The following is a 17,784-nucleotide window of genomic DNA, read 5'->3' as shown; positions in this document are numbered from 1 at the left end:
CCTCTGTTGATGGACATTTAGGTTGCTTCCATGTCCTGACTACTGTAATTAGTGCTGCAATGAACATTAGGGTGCATGTATCTTTTTGAATTATGGTTTTCTCAGAGTATACGCCCAGGAGTGGGATTGCTGGGTCATATGGTAGTTCTATTTTTAGTTGTTTATTCACTTTGATCTTTACTTTTACACATTCGTTAACTGAAAAGGAGACACACCATTTGGCACAGAGCTGGGCACATAGTATATGTATTTATACCTTAGTGATGTGAATTTCTTTGCATCTGTCATGTTTTTCCTTCCTCTTTCATTTGCAGGTCTTAAACAGTCTATTATTGTGGATTTATATGTCTTTTATCGAGTGGTGACCGATAGGCTATTTTACAGGTCCAACCCGGTTGAACAGCCTCATGTAGCATGACTACGTACTTTGAAACTCAGCCCAATTTCTTACATCATAACACAGCTTCTGAGGCTTTGGAGGCTCAGTAGGAAGTTTAATTCTATTGTTCTGGATTATTTGGAGGTTTTTGTTTTATATTGTAGCCTATTTCTCCTAATGGGAAAAATGAATTTGAATGTCAGAAGAAGCAATTTCAATTAGACATTAGAATATAGTGCCTTTCTGGAAGATTAGCTGGATATAGTAATGTCCCATTACTATAAAATACTTAAGAATAAGATCAACTGGTCTCAGTTGATTTAAATTCATGTTAGTTTCATATATATATATTTATATAATATTTAAATTCACATTAGTTATATATATATATAAAAATATATAAAACCTGGTAATCCCCACACCCGATGACTCACAGACTTGCTATGTGTTTGAAAATATCCCTGTTTTCAAAGGGACTTTTTATTATTTCAGTGTATTGGTCAATTCTCTCTGCATTCTCCATTTAACAGTTACATAGATTAATTAGAGAATGTTTAAAAATTATACACGTTTATCTTGTAAACATATGCAATTTAATGTGTACTATCAGCAAATGGCTTTTGACTGGTAAAAAGAGAGAAATTATCTAGTGGGTGAGTTATATGAATTATTAAATGATAAATCACACTGACCACAGTCCATTATTTATTAATTATTATCAATCAGCAGGAACCAATATTAATAAACAATTATGCATTAATGATTTAATGAATATATAATTAACGAATTAATAATCATGTTTGAACCAGCCAAAATATGTATATGATTTTATCCTTTGTTTTATCACTTTTCCCCAAATTATAAAAATAATATTTTTATAGTTAATAATATGAGAAAAATATGACAGGTAAAAGACCTCCCATCTTATCCTTAGTACATGCTTGTAAAGTCAATCACAGTGAACAATTTCTTCTATCTACTTTGAGAGATTTTTTTAAGTTTATATATAAGTGCAGTTTCTATATATTGTATATTCATTTTTATGCAGTATTCATTTATTCATGTATTCATTTTTATGCAGATAAGATCATACCATGCATGCTTTTAGGCTTTGAAAATTACTTTTATATTCATCAATGTATTTGGAGTTTATCTTCTTATTTCTAATGTTTAAATTTTTCCATAATTTATAGAACAGGAACTTTTGAAGGACATTTAAACCATGTCCAGCTTTTTGTCACTCTAACAAATGAGGCGACAGCAACTTTACACATATTTGCAGGTGCACAATTTTCTGCTCAATGATTCATGGCCAAGTGTTAAAATCAATACTTGGCTTGAGCTTTCACAGAATAACTTTCTGGGATATAAAAATAAATCTTATATTTTGTCTGAAGGCAATTCTTTTCATTATAATTTAATATTGAAACCTTATTATGTAAATATAACACAAGGATATTATAGTGTAGGAACATTAATTACTCAACAGGGCGGGTGGTGTATTACTCTTGTGACCATAATACCGCAAATTTTCCATACAAGACAAACACTTCCTCTTCCTTGTGGAAGAATAGAGAACAAGATATTTTTGGATACTTCACTTTTCTTTAATCCCTTCTTATTCATATCCTTTAACAACAGTGAAACATTCTTATCTTAAAAGACTTAAATGGAAATTAAGTGTTAAAAATCATTTATTTCATTTTTAAAGATTATTATGTCTAACAGAGGTATTCTGCAAAGATTAGAATTATGATACAATTAATTTCTATTACATTTGTATTACTTTCTCAAATTTTATAAATGTGTGTTAAGTATATTATTTAAATTTTTATGAATGGTTTTATCAAAGATATTTCACTTTTTAAATAGTGTATCTACTATCAATGTCCTTATTAACTTTATAATTTTAAAATAAAGAACTTTTATAATAAAAGTTTCTATTTCATATTAGTGAATTATTAAATGAAGTTCTTGATATTTAACTTTGTATATAAATTTAGCAGGTTTTTCAAAACCATTACTGTAGCATTTTATTATTGATAATACATATAGATTTATATTTCATCACACCGAAAAGAGTTTCAACATATAAATCATGTAGAGAGTTTTTTGATTCAATTTACAGGTCAAATGCTTGATTATATTTAAACAAATGTACAAATATTAATAAATTCAAACAAATGCTAAGTTTATATTATTGACATTGGTTAAATAAGATGATTACCTATGTGATTACGTGAACAATGATGACACACAAATCATGGGGCTCCAGAAATGACCTACAGGTAGACATTCAGCTGTTTGGCCTTCCAAAGATAGAGGGTAAGGCCTCCGTGAAAATGCAGATTCTGATGATAAGGTAGCCTAGAGGCAACGGCACATCTCCTACCTTTGTATACTTGTTTGATTATAGTCACAGGATAAATTGCTAATGGTAGAATTGTCTTATTAAAAAGTATACATGTTTAAAATTTATAATAGACAACAATACATTGCCATCTAAGAATTCTGTACCAAATTACACGCTTACCTAGCAGTATAACTTACAAGTTTCTCTAAACCCTTACCAACATTGGACACTATCAAACTTTAAAATATCCCATCTGAGAGGCAGAAAATGTTATCTCAATCTTTTTTTGCATTTCATCAATTACAAATGAAGTTAATACTCTTTTAGTTCAATTTGTTTGTCTTTATTTTCTTAGAAACTCTTCATAACTATAGATAATTTTGGGGAGGGTATATTTCATCTGTTATTGATTTGTAAAAGTACTTTACATATTTAGGAATTATCCATATATTATTCACATGTGTGGCAAATAATTCCCCAGTTTATTGTCTTTGACTTTATTTATTTATTTATGTATTTATTTATTTAGTGGTGGTATAGAAACTTTTACATTTTCAAGTAGTAAAATTTATTAAGATCTCCTTTATGACTCCTTTATGCTGTGCTATGCTTAGAAAAGATTTCTGCACTTCAAGATGATAAATTATTCACCAGTATTATAAAATAATATTGAAATTTATTTTATGTAAGAATTAACATAGGAATCCAGCTTTAATATTTTTTAAGTGGTTATTTATTTTTACACATATAACTGAAATACACATCTGTTTTGTACATCAAATTCCCTTTTTACATATTTACATTACTACTGGACTATTCCTTCACTACATTCAAAATTATGTTATTATTGTAGTGTGTTAATGTGTTTAACTATTTAGTAAGACATATACACCTTCATTGCTTTTAGTTTCCACACTTTTGTTCTGCATCACAGGTTTATGAGAAAAATTTAAAGTCATGTTTCAAAAAATAATATTTTAACATAGAAATACATTGAATTTGTAAACTAATTTAGGAATAAATGACACTTTCACAGTATTCAATTCTAATTGTGGTGAATATTGCCCATTTGTTTCCAGATCCAATCTCTACCCTCTGCACCTTGTTCTGAGCCCTGAGAGGCTGACCGTTATGGAGGACATCAGTGGGTTCCCTTGTTCTCTGGCTTCCTGGTTAGGATTGACCATGGGAAGCACCTTCAGGGCATGGGAGGGGGGCTGTATTCTTCTGCTGAAGGATACAGAGCCTATCCAAGTCTCTTGCCTACAGTTCTGAATCCTCTCTCCAGATTTAGTAGTGACGGCAGCCCTTGCTCTTCAGGTCATAGGGTGTGTGGATAATCCCTCTCTAGCTGTTGCTAGCTCCCGGATGCTTCATCATCATTGCAGGCTTCCTTAACCCTGCCCACACCTTGTAAACAGTCCTCTCATTAAACTCTTGTCAATCACCCCCTTTGAATATGTCATCTCTTTCTGCAGGAACTCTGATGGACACAAGTACATTTGGGATTTCAGGAACTCTTCATACAGCTCATTCTGTAACAGAGACTGATTATGAAACCTAGATGAGAACTGAGTACAAGTCATTTTAAGATGATAGCCAGAATCCATGAGAAAACTTGTAAGCAGGCGTGAAGTGGAGTATCAGAGGTCACTACTGAACTATGACGAGATTGAATTTGAAACTAATATTAGAAAAGACTTTAAATTTGCTGGCAATTATAGACAGGATGAATGCAAGCTTGCTAGATTTTTGCCAGTGAGTTATATTTCCAAGTCCTATGAGAGCGCCTGTTGGCTTGTATTGTGGAAATGAGGCATATTGGATGCACATATATTTATAATTGTTTTATCCTCTTGATAAATTGACCATATTATCACTATATTATGACCTTCTTTGTCTCCTATTGAAGATTTTGACTGAAAGTCTATTTTGTTTGATATAAAAATACACGTTTTTAGTTTCTATTTACATGGAATGTGTTTTTCTATTATTTCACTTTGAGCCTATGTGTGTCCTAAAAGCTGAAATGAGTTTTTTTAGATAGCATGTAGTTGGGTCTTGTTGTTTTTTTTGTTTGTTTTTTTGCGGTACGCGGGCCTCTCACTGTTGTGGCCTCTCCCGTTGCAGAGCACAGGCTCCAGACGCGCAGGCTCAGCGGCCATGGCTCACGGGCCCAGCCGCTCCGCGGCACGTGGGATCTTCCCGGACCGGGACACGAACCCGCGTCCCCTGCATCGGCAGGCGGACTCTCAATCACTGTGCCACCAGGGAAGCCCCAGGTCTTGTTTTTTATTTTTTAACCCCATCAGCCACTCTGTGCCTTTTAATTGGATAATTTAATCCATTACATTTAAAGTAATTATCAATAGGTAAGGTCTTACTATTGCTAATTATCTTGTTAATTGTTTTCTGGCTGCTTTGTAGTTCCTTTGTTACTTTCTTCTTCTCTTGCTGTCTTCCTTTGTGAATTGAATGGTTTTAGATAGTAGTATAATTTGATTACCTTCTCTTTATTTTGTGTGTACTATTATAGGTTTTTGTTGTGTGTTACCTGAGATTTATTTGAAATATCTTACAGATATAACAGTATTTTACATTGATAACAACTTAATTTTTATTGCATACAAAAACTACCCTTTTACTCTCTCACCTACATTTTATTTTTTTGGTGTCACAATTTACATATTTCTATCCATTAAAAAGCTATTGTAGCTATAACTATTTTCAATACACTTGTCCCTTAACCTTTATAGTAAAGTAGTTAACACACTACCATATTACAATTAGAGCATTCTGAATGAAACTCTAAACTTACCTTTATTGGTGTGTTTGTATATTTTCATACTCTCATTTCAGCTTGAAAAACATCTGTCCGTGTTTCTTTTTCTTTTTTTTTTTGCGGTACGCCGGCCTCTCACTGCTGTGGCCTCTCCCGTTGCGGAGCACAGGCTCCGGACGTGCAGGCTCAGCGGCCATGGCTCACGGGCTCAGCCGCTCAGATCCTCCCGGAACAGGGCACGAACCCGTCTCCCCTGCATCAGCAGGCGGACTCTCAACCACTGCGCCACCAGGGAAGCCCAGGGAAGCCGTGTCAGTGTTTCTTTTAAGGCATGTCTAGTGGCTCTTGTTTCTTATGCAAAGTCTACCTCCCTTGTTTTCCTAAGGACTTACCTTATTGGGTAAAGTATACTTGGTTGGCAGTTTTTTCCCAACACTTTGAATAGATCATTCCATTCTCTCCTGGCCTGCAAAGTTTCTTCTGAAATATCATGATAGCCTTATCAAGGTTCCTTTGTATGAGAGAATTCTTTTCCTAAATTTTCCAATTTTTTTCTCTTGCTGTTTTTAAAATTCTCTCTTTGTCTTTGGTTTTAGACAATTTTGTTACAATGTGTTTTGGAGAAGAACATTTCAGATTGAAATTTTGGGGTGACCTATTAATCTCATGAACTTACATGTCCAAATCTCACCCCAGGTTTGGCAAGTTCTTCTTTACATAGCCATGACCTCTTTATGTAGCTTTTTACCCTTTCTTCTCTTCTCTTTCTGGGACTCCAATTTTGCATATATTGTTTCCCTTATTGTTGTCCTATCAGTCCCGTAGGCTTTATTTATTCCATTTCATCTTTTTTGTTTTTGAAACTCTGACTGGATAATTTGAAATGATCCGTCTTCACTTATTCTTTCTTCTGCTTGGTCCAGTCTGCTGTTGAAACTCTCTATTGAGTTTTCAGTTCAGTGATTGTATTCTTCAGCTCCAAAATTTCTGTTTCATTCCTTTTTATGTCTTCTATCTCTTTGTCAAGCTTCTTATTTTGTTCTTGTTGTTTTCCTGAGTTCATAAACTGGTTTTCTGTGCTCTCTTGTAGCTTTCAGAGCTTCTTTGGAAGGATTATCTTGAATTCTTTGTTGAGCTATTTCTGTATCTTCATTTTTGGGGGTCAGTTACTGGAAGTTTATTGTGTTTCTCTTTATTTAATAAATTTTATTTATTTATTTATTTATTTTTGGCTGTGTTGGGTCTCCTTTGCTGCATGTGGGCTTTCCCTAGTTGCGGCAAGAGGGGGCTATTCTTCGTGGCGGTGTGCGGGCTTCTCACGCAGTGGCTTCTCTTATTGCGGAGCATGGGCTCTAGGCATGTGGGCTTCAGTAGTTGTGGCACGCGGGCTCGGTAGTTGTGGCTCATGGGCTTAGTTGCTCCGCGGCAGGTGGGAGCTTCCCAGACCAGTGGTTGAACCCATGTCCCCTGCATTGGCAGGTGGATTCTCAACTATAGTGCCACCAGGGAAGCCCCTGTTGTGTTTCTTTAGTAGTGTCATGTTTTTCTGATTCTTTGTGATCCTTGTAGCTTTGCATATGTATCTGCACATTTCAAGAAGTAGTCACCTCTTCCAGATTTTATGGTATGATTGGTAAGGAAAGACCTTCACCTGTAGGTGGCGGCATGCCAGTGTGCTCTGACCCTGGGTCTAGAGGTAAAGATCATCACATGTGAGGGCTTACGCGTAGCACAGGGAGATCAGCTCGGTGCTTTGTGACACCTGGAGGGGTGGGATAGGGAGGGGGGGAGGGAGGGAAACGCAAGAGGGAAGAGATATGGGAACATATGTATATGTATAACGGATTCACTTTGTTATAAAGCAGAAACTAACACACCATTGTAAAGCAATTATATTCCAATAAAGATGTAAAAAAAAAAGTGGGGGCTTCTGTTGGTTTTATTTTGGGGAAGGGGTCGTGGTGACTCACCAGCTCAGATCTCTGAGGTCTACATCAACAAGTGTGTGGTCCTTGGTGAACACGGAGAGGGTGGGGTCCTGCAGAGACTTTATAGGCTCTTGGGATCCTCAGTAGCACCTCCACGTCCAACAGTATGGAGCAGGATGGTGTGCGCACACTCAGCTGAAGGGGCTACCTGTAGGCGACTGTGTAGTGGCAGGGGCCAGTTTTAAACACATCTGTAGTGCTGGGGCCACTGTACTGGCGACTGCAGGGGCACAGCTGCAGGGGCCCTGGCTGTGGGTGTGCATTCCTGCGGCTGCAGATTCTCACCATGGGCTCATGGCAGTGGTTTCTGGTGATGGGGATTGGCTGGGGGAATGCAGCTATACAGCTAGAGGGCCTACCTGCAGGTGAGCCCAGTGCTACACCCAGTGACAAGAGGCAGCGTCGGATTTGGGCCCACAAGCAACTGTAGAGGCCATGGCTGTCAATGTGCCCTCCTGTAGCTGTACAGTCTCCCCATGGGTATGTGTTTGGCAGTGGTGGTCAGTGATGGGAGTAAGCCCAGGGGCACATAGGTATGTAGATGCAGGGGCCCACTGTAGTAATATAGGCCAGTGAAAGGAGAGAGGGTGAGATCTGGGCTTACAAGCAGTTGCAGGGGTCCTGGTTGACTTTTACTATTGTTTTGATTGTTTGATTTTTGCATCTTGGATTGTTTGTTTTTCTTTGTTTTAAATTACCAAATTGCTCATTGTTAGAATTTTGGGAGAAGGAAGTTTTGAAATTTTTCTTTATTCTACCATTTAGTCATATAAATTTCTTAAATAGCTGTCCCTGCTTAGGTTAATTTTGGGGCATGGGATATTTTCCAATAGAGCATTCTGGTCAACATTAACAGAGAGCTGCAATGAAAGATATTTTACAAACAGATTTAATAATTTACTTCTTTATGTGTAACTGTTTTAAAACTCAGGAACATGTTTCTAAGGAGTGAAACAGGCTGTTGTAATAATATTTAAGCAATTCCTGTGAATAATCTGATTCAGTTCTTTCTCAAGGCAAAATATAATTTTAAGAGGCTTCTGAAATCCTTTGCTTTCACTTTAGTTATATTATCCCAAGACAATAAAATTTGTTGGGAATTTCATGTTGCAGAGGGACTGTTGATGTGTAAGTTAAAGGAGAGTGTTTCATAGAAATTCTGAGGAATTTTAGTTTCCCCAGATCTGTTCAACTGTCAATGAACAGATGAAATATTTGGAAATTTCTAAGGCTAACTGCGAAGATTTAGAAGGTCTCAAAGAGAACAGAAGAGTACAGAATTTTTAAGGAGAGTGGAAATGGCCATCATTTTTTAAAATTAATTTTTATTGGAGTATAGTATCTTTACAATGTTGTGTTAGTTTCTACTGTACAGCAAGATGAATCAGCAGTACATATACATACACCCCCTCTTTTTTGGATCTCCTTCCCATTTATGTCACCACAGAGCATTGACTAGAGTTCCCTGTGCTATACAGTAGGTTCTCATTAGTTGTCTATTTTATACATAGTATCAATAGTGTATATATGTCAGTCCCAGTCTCCCAATTCCTCCCACCCCTCCCCCTTGGTGTCCGTACATCTGTTCTCTATGTCTGTGTCTTTATTTCTGCTGTGCCAATAAGATCATCTATACCATTTATTCTAGATTCCATATGTATATGTTAATATACGACATTTGTTTTTCTCTTTCTGACTTCACTCTGTATGACACTCTCTAGGTCCATCCATGTCTCTACAAATGACCCAATTTCGTTCCTTTTTATGGTCAAGTAATATTCCATTGTATATATTTACCACATCTTCTTTATCCATTCCTCTTTGATGGACATTTAGGTTGCTTCCATGTGGAAATGGCCATCTTTAGTTAAGTTAGGATAGATATATGGAATTGTTAATTTACAACTGTGTGTGCTTCCAAAGTATTAGTTTTAATAAGTACTAAATAATCTTTAAATTATTTAGAATATGTAAAATATCTCCCCATAGAAATAAATAGGCCCTCAAATTAACACAAAAATTTGTTTAACCCATCAGAATTGTGAGGTGTTTGCTAATAGCTTATTCAGGCTATCTTTTTGTAAGTGGAGAGAGAGATTGTGTAGAGAGACTTGGGTAACATAGAGAGACTTGGGTAACCGTCAGTTGGTCAATCAGGCGACTGAGCAGTCACAGCTCAGAGGAGGTGTGTACATGATACGATGTTATTATTTCCCAACAACGTCCTCTACTGTGCTGTGTCAAACTTCTCTTCCCTGCTGGGTACCAGATATTTTAATAATAATTTGGCAGATCCCTTGGTTTTCAGGTCACTTTCACTTGTTAAATTTCCACTCTAGGACTTCCCTGGCAGTCCAGTGGTTAAGACTCCGTGCTTCCACTGCAGGGGCATGGGTTCAATCCCTGGTTCGGGAAGTTTGTGTGGTATGACCAACAACAAAAAATTTTCCACTCTAGTCTTATCTATCTTAAAGCTGATTTCACATATCTTATTTATATTTATTTCCCCCTTCTGCAATGGATCTTCTAACCCACTGCACCACAGGCATAGGCCATGGCCTGAGGAATCTGCAGCAAAGGAAGGAGGATGTGTTCTGCTCTTTGAATACATTTCCTCTTTGAAATAGCTCCTTCCTTCCGGCTTCTGCATTTGGCCTCTGTTTTAGGGCACACGGACGAGAAACAGAGAGGAGAGTGGTCATTCTATGGTTCTGGCCAATGATTCCTGGTGAAGAAGCATTTGCTTAGGCTGATTTTGGTTCCGCTGCACCCTAGTGGTATAACGTGTAGTTTTGGCACCTAATTTTCTTGGAGGCGTGTTTCAGTTTTTGTTTCTGTCACCTAATACTGCCTCAAAGAAATGAATTTTACACCCATAGCTCAAGGTGAGAAATGTCCTCACTTGGAAGCTGTCTGAGCAGCCATGTGGCTCCTTTCTTCTTGTTTACACTCTGGAGGGCCTTCATATGGAGTCAAGGAAACCAGGGGTCTTCTTCTTCCTCTTCTTTTCAGGCATGCTACATCATGAAACACTTTCCCTTGCTGGTATAGACAGCTCCAGCAGCTTCCTGCCTTCAAAAGGTACAAGCTCTCTTTATAAATTATCACCAAATTGTAGAGAATGTGTCAAGCTTTCCCAAGAACAACTTCACCACCTTCCATTAGAATATAAGCTCCACATGACATAGAATTAGTTGGTTGTTCATCACTGTATTCCTAGAGCATAGAACAGTTCAGACCTCATAGGTGTTCAATATTTTTTATTGAAAGAATAAATAAATACAATTGTATCAAGATTTTATTTGTTTTTAAAATCTTTAATACAGGTTGGATGACATCAGGTTTCAATTAACCAAATAACCTATAGTCTTGTGGCTCTAAACTGGTGGTCATTTGGCTCCCTTCCCACTTAGGATATTTGGTAATGTCTGGAGACAGTTTTGGTTATTACAACTCAGAGAGGGGTGCTACTGGCATCCAATGGGTAGAGACCAGGGATGATGCTAAACATTCTATGATGCAAAGGAGCAAATCAAAGAATTATCCAATTCAAAATGCCAGTAGTGTCAAAGTTGAGAAACCTTGTATTAATATATTAATTATTTAATTATAATAAACAAATTATTCAACTAACAAAACTGAATTATTTTTAAAAGATACATTGTCATTTTCAGTTATCTAGACAAATTCCTGTTTTTAAAGACGTCTCTCAATTTTTGAATCACCTCAGTTTTTTCAGGACATTTTTTACAGACAATATGGATGTTTGATTGTTAAATGAAACGTTTAAAATAGGCATTTTAAACTTTTTCCCAGAGGGCTTTTCAATGTGAATAAAACGACACTATGGCAAGTCAGTCCTTAGATTGTTGGGATAAGTTTTTATGCAGAAGACTTAACTATGACTCTGATGTTAACTATACTCTTGTTCGTAAACCTCATAAATAATCTTTCATTATAAACTGAGCAAAAGAAATATGGACATGCAATAAGCCTGAAGCCTCACCAATAGCATGCAAAGACTCATTTCATTTTCTTAGAGCAGATTCACTCTAAGCATCTTAGTTGAAATTTCTAATCCTTTCCTCCAACAATAAATAGCCCCTTTTGTATTTCAGATTTATTATTGCAGAAACATATGGCTTAGAGAACTTTCCCATTATATGGTATTCTTAAATCTTTTCCTGGGGGTAGGATTCTTCTTTAATATTCTTCTTTAATATTGATTCTTTAATGCTTACAGAAAGCTATTTATTTAAAATTTAGATCACAGCTTTATTGAGATATAATTACATATCGACAAGTTCACTCTTACAAAAGTCATATATGGAAAGCCTATAGCTAACGTCATACTCGATGATTAAAAACGGAAAGCTTTCCCTCTAAGATCACATTAAAGGAATCATGCACTATGATCAAGTAGAATTTATGCCTGGAATGCAAGGATGGTTCAACAAATGCAAATCAATAAATGTGATACACCACATTAACAGAATGAAGGAGAAAAAACACCGGATCATTTCAATAGATGTAGAAAAAGCATTTGACACAATTCAACGTTGTTTCATGATAAAAACTGTCAGCCAATTATGTGTAGAAGGAACTTACCACAACACTATAAAGGCCATATATGAAAAGTGAACATTGTGAAAAACTGAAAGATTTCCCTCTGAGATCCAGAACAAGGCAAGGTTGCCCCCTATCACTTCTATTTAACATAGTACTGCAAGCAGGTGGGGTCAGCATGATGGCAGAACAGGAGGTCTTCTTCTTGAACCCCTTCCCCCCTCAGCAGCAATAACTGGGCAGCCATCCACAGACAAAAGTGTCTTTGTGGAAGTTTTGGGATCCAGGTAGGAGATTGTGATGCCCCAGTTTTCTTGGTCAAGATTGATGAGGGCCATTTTGAGTATGCAGGCCCATGCCCAGGTGGGCTGACCCAGAAAGGCTCTGTATCCCTGTGGACTTGGCTATAGCATCACTTGGCGTTGGTCCTTCCCCCGGCACCATACACTGAAGGGCTTGGGATGAGTCACACCTATCCGTGCCCACAGACGATGATAATGGCTATGGGCCCTGAAGTGGCCCATGACCTGGCTCCAGCCCCTCTCAGCCATGGTCTGGGAGCCCCTGGACAAGTCTGCCAAACTTAGTCCAACTGTAGATTCTGAAATGGCCCTGTAACTGGGCCATAGACCCTGCTAGCCATAGTCCCCAAGCAGTCCTGTGGGCCCAGTGATCTGGAGGCAGACATGCCCATCTGTGCCTCCAGAGATCCTGAAATAGACTTATACTTGGTTCCAGCCTGTCCTAGCCACAGTCCACTAGCAATCCTGCCAGTCCAGGGACCCAGTGGATACTGAATCCATAACATATGCCTAGTTATTTATTTACAAATATTTGTTATGCCTTTCCTAGTTGTAGTAACTCTACTAAGTGCTGGGGACACAGTAGTTGTCAAAAGTCATGCCTCTGCTTTCATGTAGGTTATGGCATATTGAAGGGAGTACGTATTTAACACATGAACAAAAAAGGAAACATGTTATTATAAATTGTGTTATGTGGTATAAAAGAAAAAATGGAGTCTTATGATAGAGAATTAGCATGGGATAGCTGATGTAGACAGAGTAGTCAGGGAAGGTGTTTCTATGTGGTTGATATTTAAGCAACAATCTCAGTGATGGAATGGAACCAGCTTTTAAAGAGCGAAGTGAAAATAGTTCCAGGCACAATACAGGCAGATGTAAAAAAGTCTTTTAAGATAAATTTCAATCTTGTTATTATGGCCCATTGCCTTTTCATTAACTGCTTACCATCCTCAATATACTTATTAAAATATTTCCACATACTATTGTAGTAGTCTGTTTAATGATACTTCTTCTCTATCCCCCTATCCTGAAGTTAGGTTTCCTGTGTTCTTCCTGGACTCTCCAGTCCCTAGAGGTTCATGTTAAAGGAAAGCATAAGAAAGCAAGAGGGAGAATGAGTGGAAGTGACACCAAACCTAGTAAGTTTTGATAATGATTATGAAGAAGTCATTGTTCCTAAAAGAAACTGATTTATATCCCTCTTTTGGAAGGGAGATTAACAGCGTAGAAGTGACCAATATTTTTGGTAAAATTTTTGTAGAATGTAAACCTCCATTTGTATATGTAATTGTCTTTCTAATTTAAAATGTACCATTTGTAATTGTCCTTCAGATTGAATGAGGTCAGATCTTAATGCACAAAACTTAACACTTCACTGTTTTGAAATTTCTTCAAAATATTTACCTCTAAAATGTCTTCCTTTCATTGTTATTCTTTAAACACTAAATAATGGAAAACTCCTTGTAAAACTGCTATCAAAATCAAGATATAACCTTAAAGAAAGCACTTACTATAACATAGATACTCAATAAACATTAGGACTATCTATTTTCTAGGTTAATTAAATTAAAGCCCAGAAGCCTCAGAAGGTCTTCTCTCTTCCTTTCATACATTATCAAATATGATGTTATATAGTCTGTGGTTTTCCTTCATTGTTACTTTCTAAATTTTTGGCTCTCTTATTGTTCAATTCAACTCACTGTTTCTGTATATTTTTGGATTTAAATGTATAATAGGTGATATCTCTCCCATGAACGGAGGTGGTTACTTATTTTTCAATGTTACGATCTAATGAATGTAATTAGGTACATTTACCTCAGAATTCAAATATGTTTCTGTCCAAGATACATTTGCTTTATACATATATTTGGGAAACGACTGATGGGCTAGAATAAATCAAGCTGTATCCCTTTCAGATATGGATCAATGTCCTGAAGACCAATATGCAAATAAGCGAGCAGTGCCTCCTCCAGGTTAGAGCCTTTTTTGTCCCATGAATATCTTCTAGGAGCTGTTTTGGATTCTATGGCCATAGTTCCTCTGTCCTTACTGCTCTGACTTTAGGCCTATTTATCCGGTACTGAGACAAACCCACTGTCAGAGCAAAAATCAAAATGTCAGTTATATCTTCCTCGTTTCCTTAATACTTTGCTTCCTCTGCTTTTTGACTTTACTTGGCTGTCCTAGCCTCGTTACCTGCCTCCTAGGACAGACGGTCTTTGGAGTTATTTATATTTCCTGTGGTTATTTCTGCTATTTTAGCAAAGACCTTCATTGTGCTTGTAGGCTGCAAAGCCATGAAACCAGGAAACACCCTGCAAATATGGATGGTGACCCAATACTCAAATACTATCATCTACAGTGGTTCCCTCATTCAAGTATGTATCTGCACAATCTGGCTGGGAACTTCTCCCCCTTTTCCTGACATTGACACACAATCAGAGTTGGACCTAATCATCCTGCAGTGTAACGAGGGGTCCACTACTGCCTTCTACTGTGTTCTGAGTTACTTGGTCTTTCTAGCCCTTCTGAGCTTGACTATTGCTTTTCTGGCCAGACAGCTACCAGACAATTTCAATGAGGCAAAAGTAATCACATTCAGCCTGCTGGTTTTCTGTAGTGTGTGGATTTCTTTCATACCCAGATATCTGAGCACCAAAGGAAAGGCCACTGTGCCTTTGGGAACATTTTCCATCTTGGTTTCCAGTGTTGGTTTATTGGGTTGTGTATTTCTCCCCAAGTACTATGTGATCCGACTAAGAGCAGATTGGAATTCAAGGGAAAAATTACCTGAACAAATTCCTTGCAAAAGGTAAAGGAATTAGTGTTAAAGTGGCATCACTGATATGAAATGAGCAATAATATGGAAATATTATTTGGAAATATTCCAAAGGGTGGTATGAAATAAATGCATTCCATTTAAACAATGACAATTGTTCCTTGATCAAGTGGCACTATCATTGTGGCAGCAAGTCACAGTGAAGAAAGCACTGGGGTCAGGTAGACCAATGTTCAAATTCAACCCCCCCTCCTTTAGGTAAATGTTTCTGTTTGCTTGACTTTTGGTTTGTTTTTTTTGACAGGAGTTATATGTCATTCAGAGTTCTGGATCTTGAGAGGAATTGTGTTTGCATATAATATCGAACACAGTGCAACTGCAAGACTAGGGAACTGTGAATCAAAGATATTCTTAGCCTATCTCAATTCTCAGTGATCACCCATCTTTTTTCTTTTCCTAGCAAAATAGATTTCTAACTAAAAAATAAGATATAGTTCACCACTTTATGTTGGACTTAATTGCTTCTATTTGGCCATAAAATTGGTAGAAAAAGGAGCAAATAGTCCACTGGAATCTGCTCTGATGTAAATAAGCTAAATTATAGTCACAGTTTACGACCCGAAGATAATGGAAACGATTGTGTTGTAGAAGTTGTGTTGGAAAGTTTCTACAACTCTCGTGTTCACCTGTTCACGAGAACATACCACTTAAAAAGGGAGAGAAGCTTAGTTTTAAAAAACTGGGAGGAAGATCAGCACTAGTATATGAATGTAAGGTCATGTTTTCTAGGACAAATCTTTCTGTGTTGGGGTTGTATATCAACATAGTAGTAATGCATGGAATCGACAGAAGGAATAGAATATTTTCAGAAATATTTCCAATAAATGACATGAATTTAACCTTCTTGCAGGAGCTCAACCAAGTGTTTAAGTGAATATTCATCAAAGAGGTGTTTCAAACCAATTGTTCAAAAGTTGAAATGGATTGTAAATGGGTATGCTGTATGGTAATTGATGCATGGCTCATGGGGAATAACCCATCATCCAATGATCCTTTACACAGCATCTTAATTTATTCTTTTGTAGCATATTATAATAAAAGTATAAATAATGTCCATATACCATATAGCTTTTTATTATATAAATACCTTTATATGACCACTTTGCTTAAGAAATAGCAATAGATTTGAAGTTCCCTGTACGCTCTCTCCCATGAACATTCTGCTCCCTGCAGTTCTCTAGAGGGAAGCTCTACTCTAAATTTTGTGTTAATCATTTCATTTTTAAAGTAGTTCTCCATTCCCAAATAGTATGTTGTTGAATTTTTGACTGTTTATCAATTTTATATAAATATTTTTATGGCATGTGTTCTTATGTGACTTGTTGTATTTCCTAAGCCTATTTTAAGGATTTATACATGTGGTTGGATACAGTATAGTTGTATTTCATCCTTTTTCATTGTTACATATATTGTATCTCACTATGTAAGAATATAGCAGTAACTAGTGAATTCTCCTCGCAACAGAAATTTGGACTGTTTCTTTTTTTTCGTATTGCAAAGATTGCTGTTTCTTCCATTCTTGTATAAATCCCCTGGTGCATATATATATCATTTCTTTAGAAGTGGAATTTCTGTATCATAAGGTATTTCTTTGCCAGGAAATATCAATTTATTTTCTAAATTCTTTTTGTAAGAATTTGAACTATCAATAGTTACTTATAAAATTTTGCATTGCATCACATCTTTATCAAAATTTGGTCATTGTCAGGCTCTTCATTTTGTCACTTTGAGATTATGAAATGGTATTTTTTTTTAACTTGCAATTACCTGATTTGTAATGAAATTGCTATTTTTACTTCTCTTTTTCTCTGGTTCAGTGATTTCACAAAAATATAACTAAATGTGGATCTCCTTTTCTTTTCTCTTTTTTTTATCCTGTCTAGGATATTCTGGCCTTTCTAAATATGTGAATTAAGTTTTATTATTTCAGGAAAATTCTCAAACATTATTGTTTCAAATATTTTACCCCCTAGTCTCTATCTTCCCTTTTAGGGGTTGTAAAATAGATAGTCATTCCATGCCTCTTAAACTCTATTTTATATATATCTGATGTCTCAAACCCTATTTTCTGTTTTTAATCAAAAGGAAAAATTATATTTATCTCCATAAATGCCTTCAGCATTCAAAGTTCTTCACAAAATTCAATATTCATTCCTAATAAAAACCTTAGTAAATATGAATTGGTAATTCCTGAAACCAGAGTCTAATTTAAAGGGGAAATGCTATGAAATTCCCACTGAAGTCAAGGACAAGTCAAGAATGCTCACTATTTCCATTACAACTTAACACTGTATTGGAAACATGGGCCAAAGCAATTTTTTAAAAAAGAAAATAACTAGAAACATGACAATGGGAAAAGAAGGTATAGAACTATCTCTATTGGCAGATAATGTGGTAATATACCAGGAACATCTAAGAAAATCAATGCTGCAAATAATAAAAAAGTTTAGTAATATAGTAGAATAGAAAATTAATATACAAAAGCAATACATATACAAATAACCAATTAGAAGTACAATGAAAGAGAAAGCACCATTTATGACAGCAATAAATAAGATGTAATTCCTAAGAATAA

General features: G+C 36.2%; 1 protein-coding gene across 1 annotated transcript; it reads left to right on the top strand.

The window, feature by feature from the left end:
* Positions 1-14,288: 14,288 nt before the first annotated feature.
* LOC309829373 (vomeronasal type-2 receptor 26-like) lies at positions 14,289-15,186 on the top strand (the record flags this gene model as incomplete). The annotated part of the gene is given in 3 exon segments (XM_082665223.1): positions 14,289-14,326; positions 14,328-14,343; positions 14,578-15,186. Coding segments are annotated over 3 exon segments (663 nt in total).
* Positions 15,187-17,784: the final 2,598 nt, after the last annotated feature.

Source organism: Grampus griseus, assembly GCF_964374135.1.
Source record: "Grampus griseus genome assembly, chromosome: 11".
NCBI classification, from domain to species: Eukaryota; Metazoa; Chordata; class Mammalia; order Artiodactyla; family Delphinidae; genus Grampus; species Grampus griseus.
This window is presented reverse-complemented; position numbering and strand designations above follow the sequence as displayed.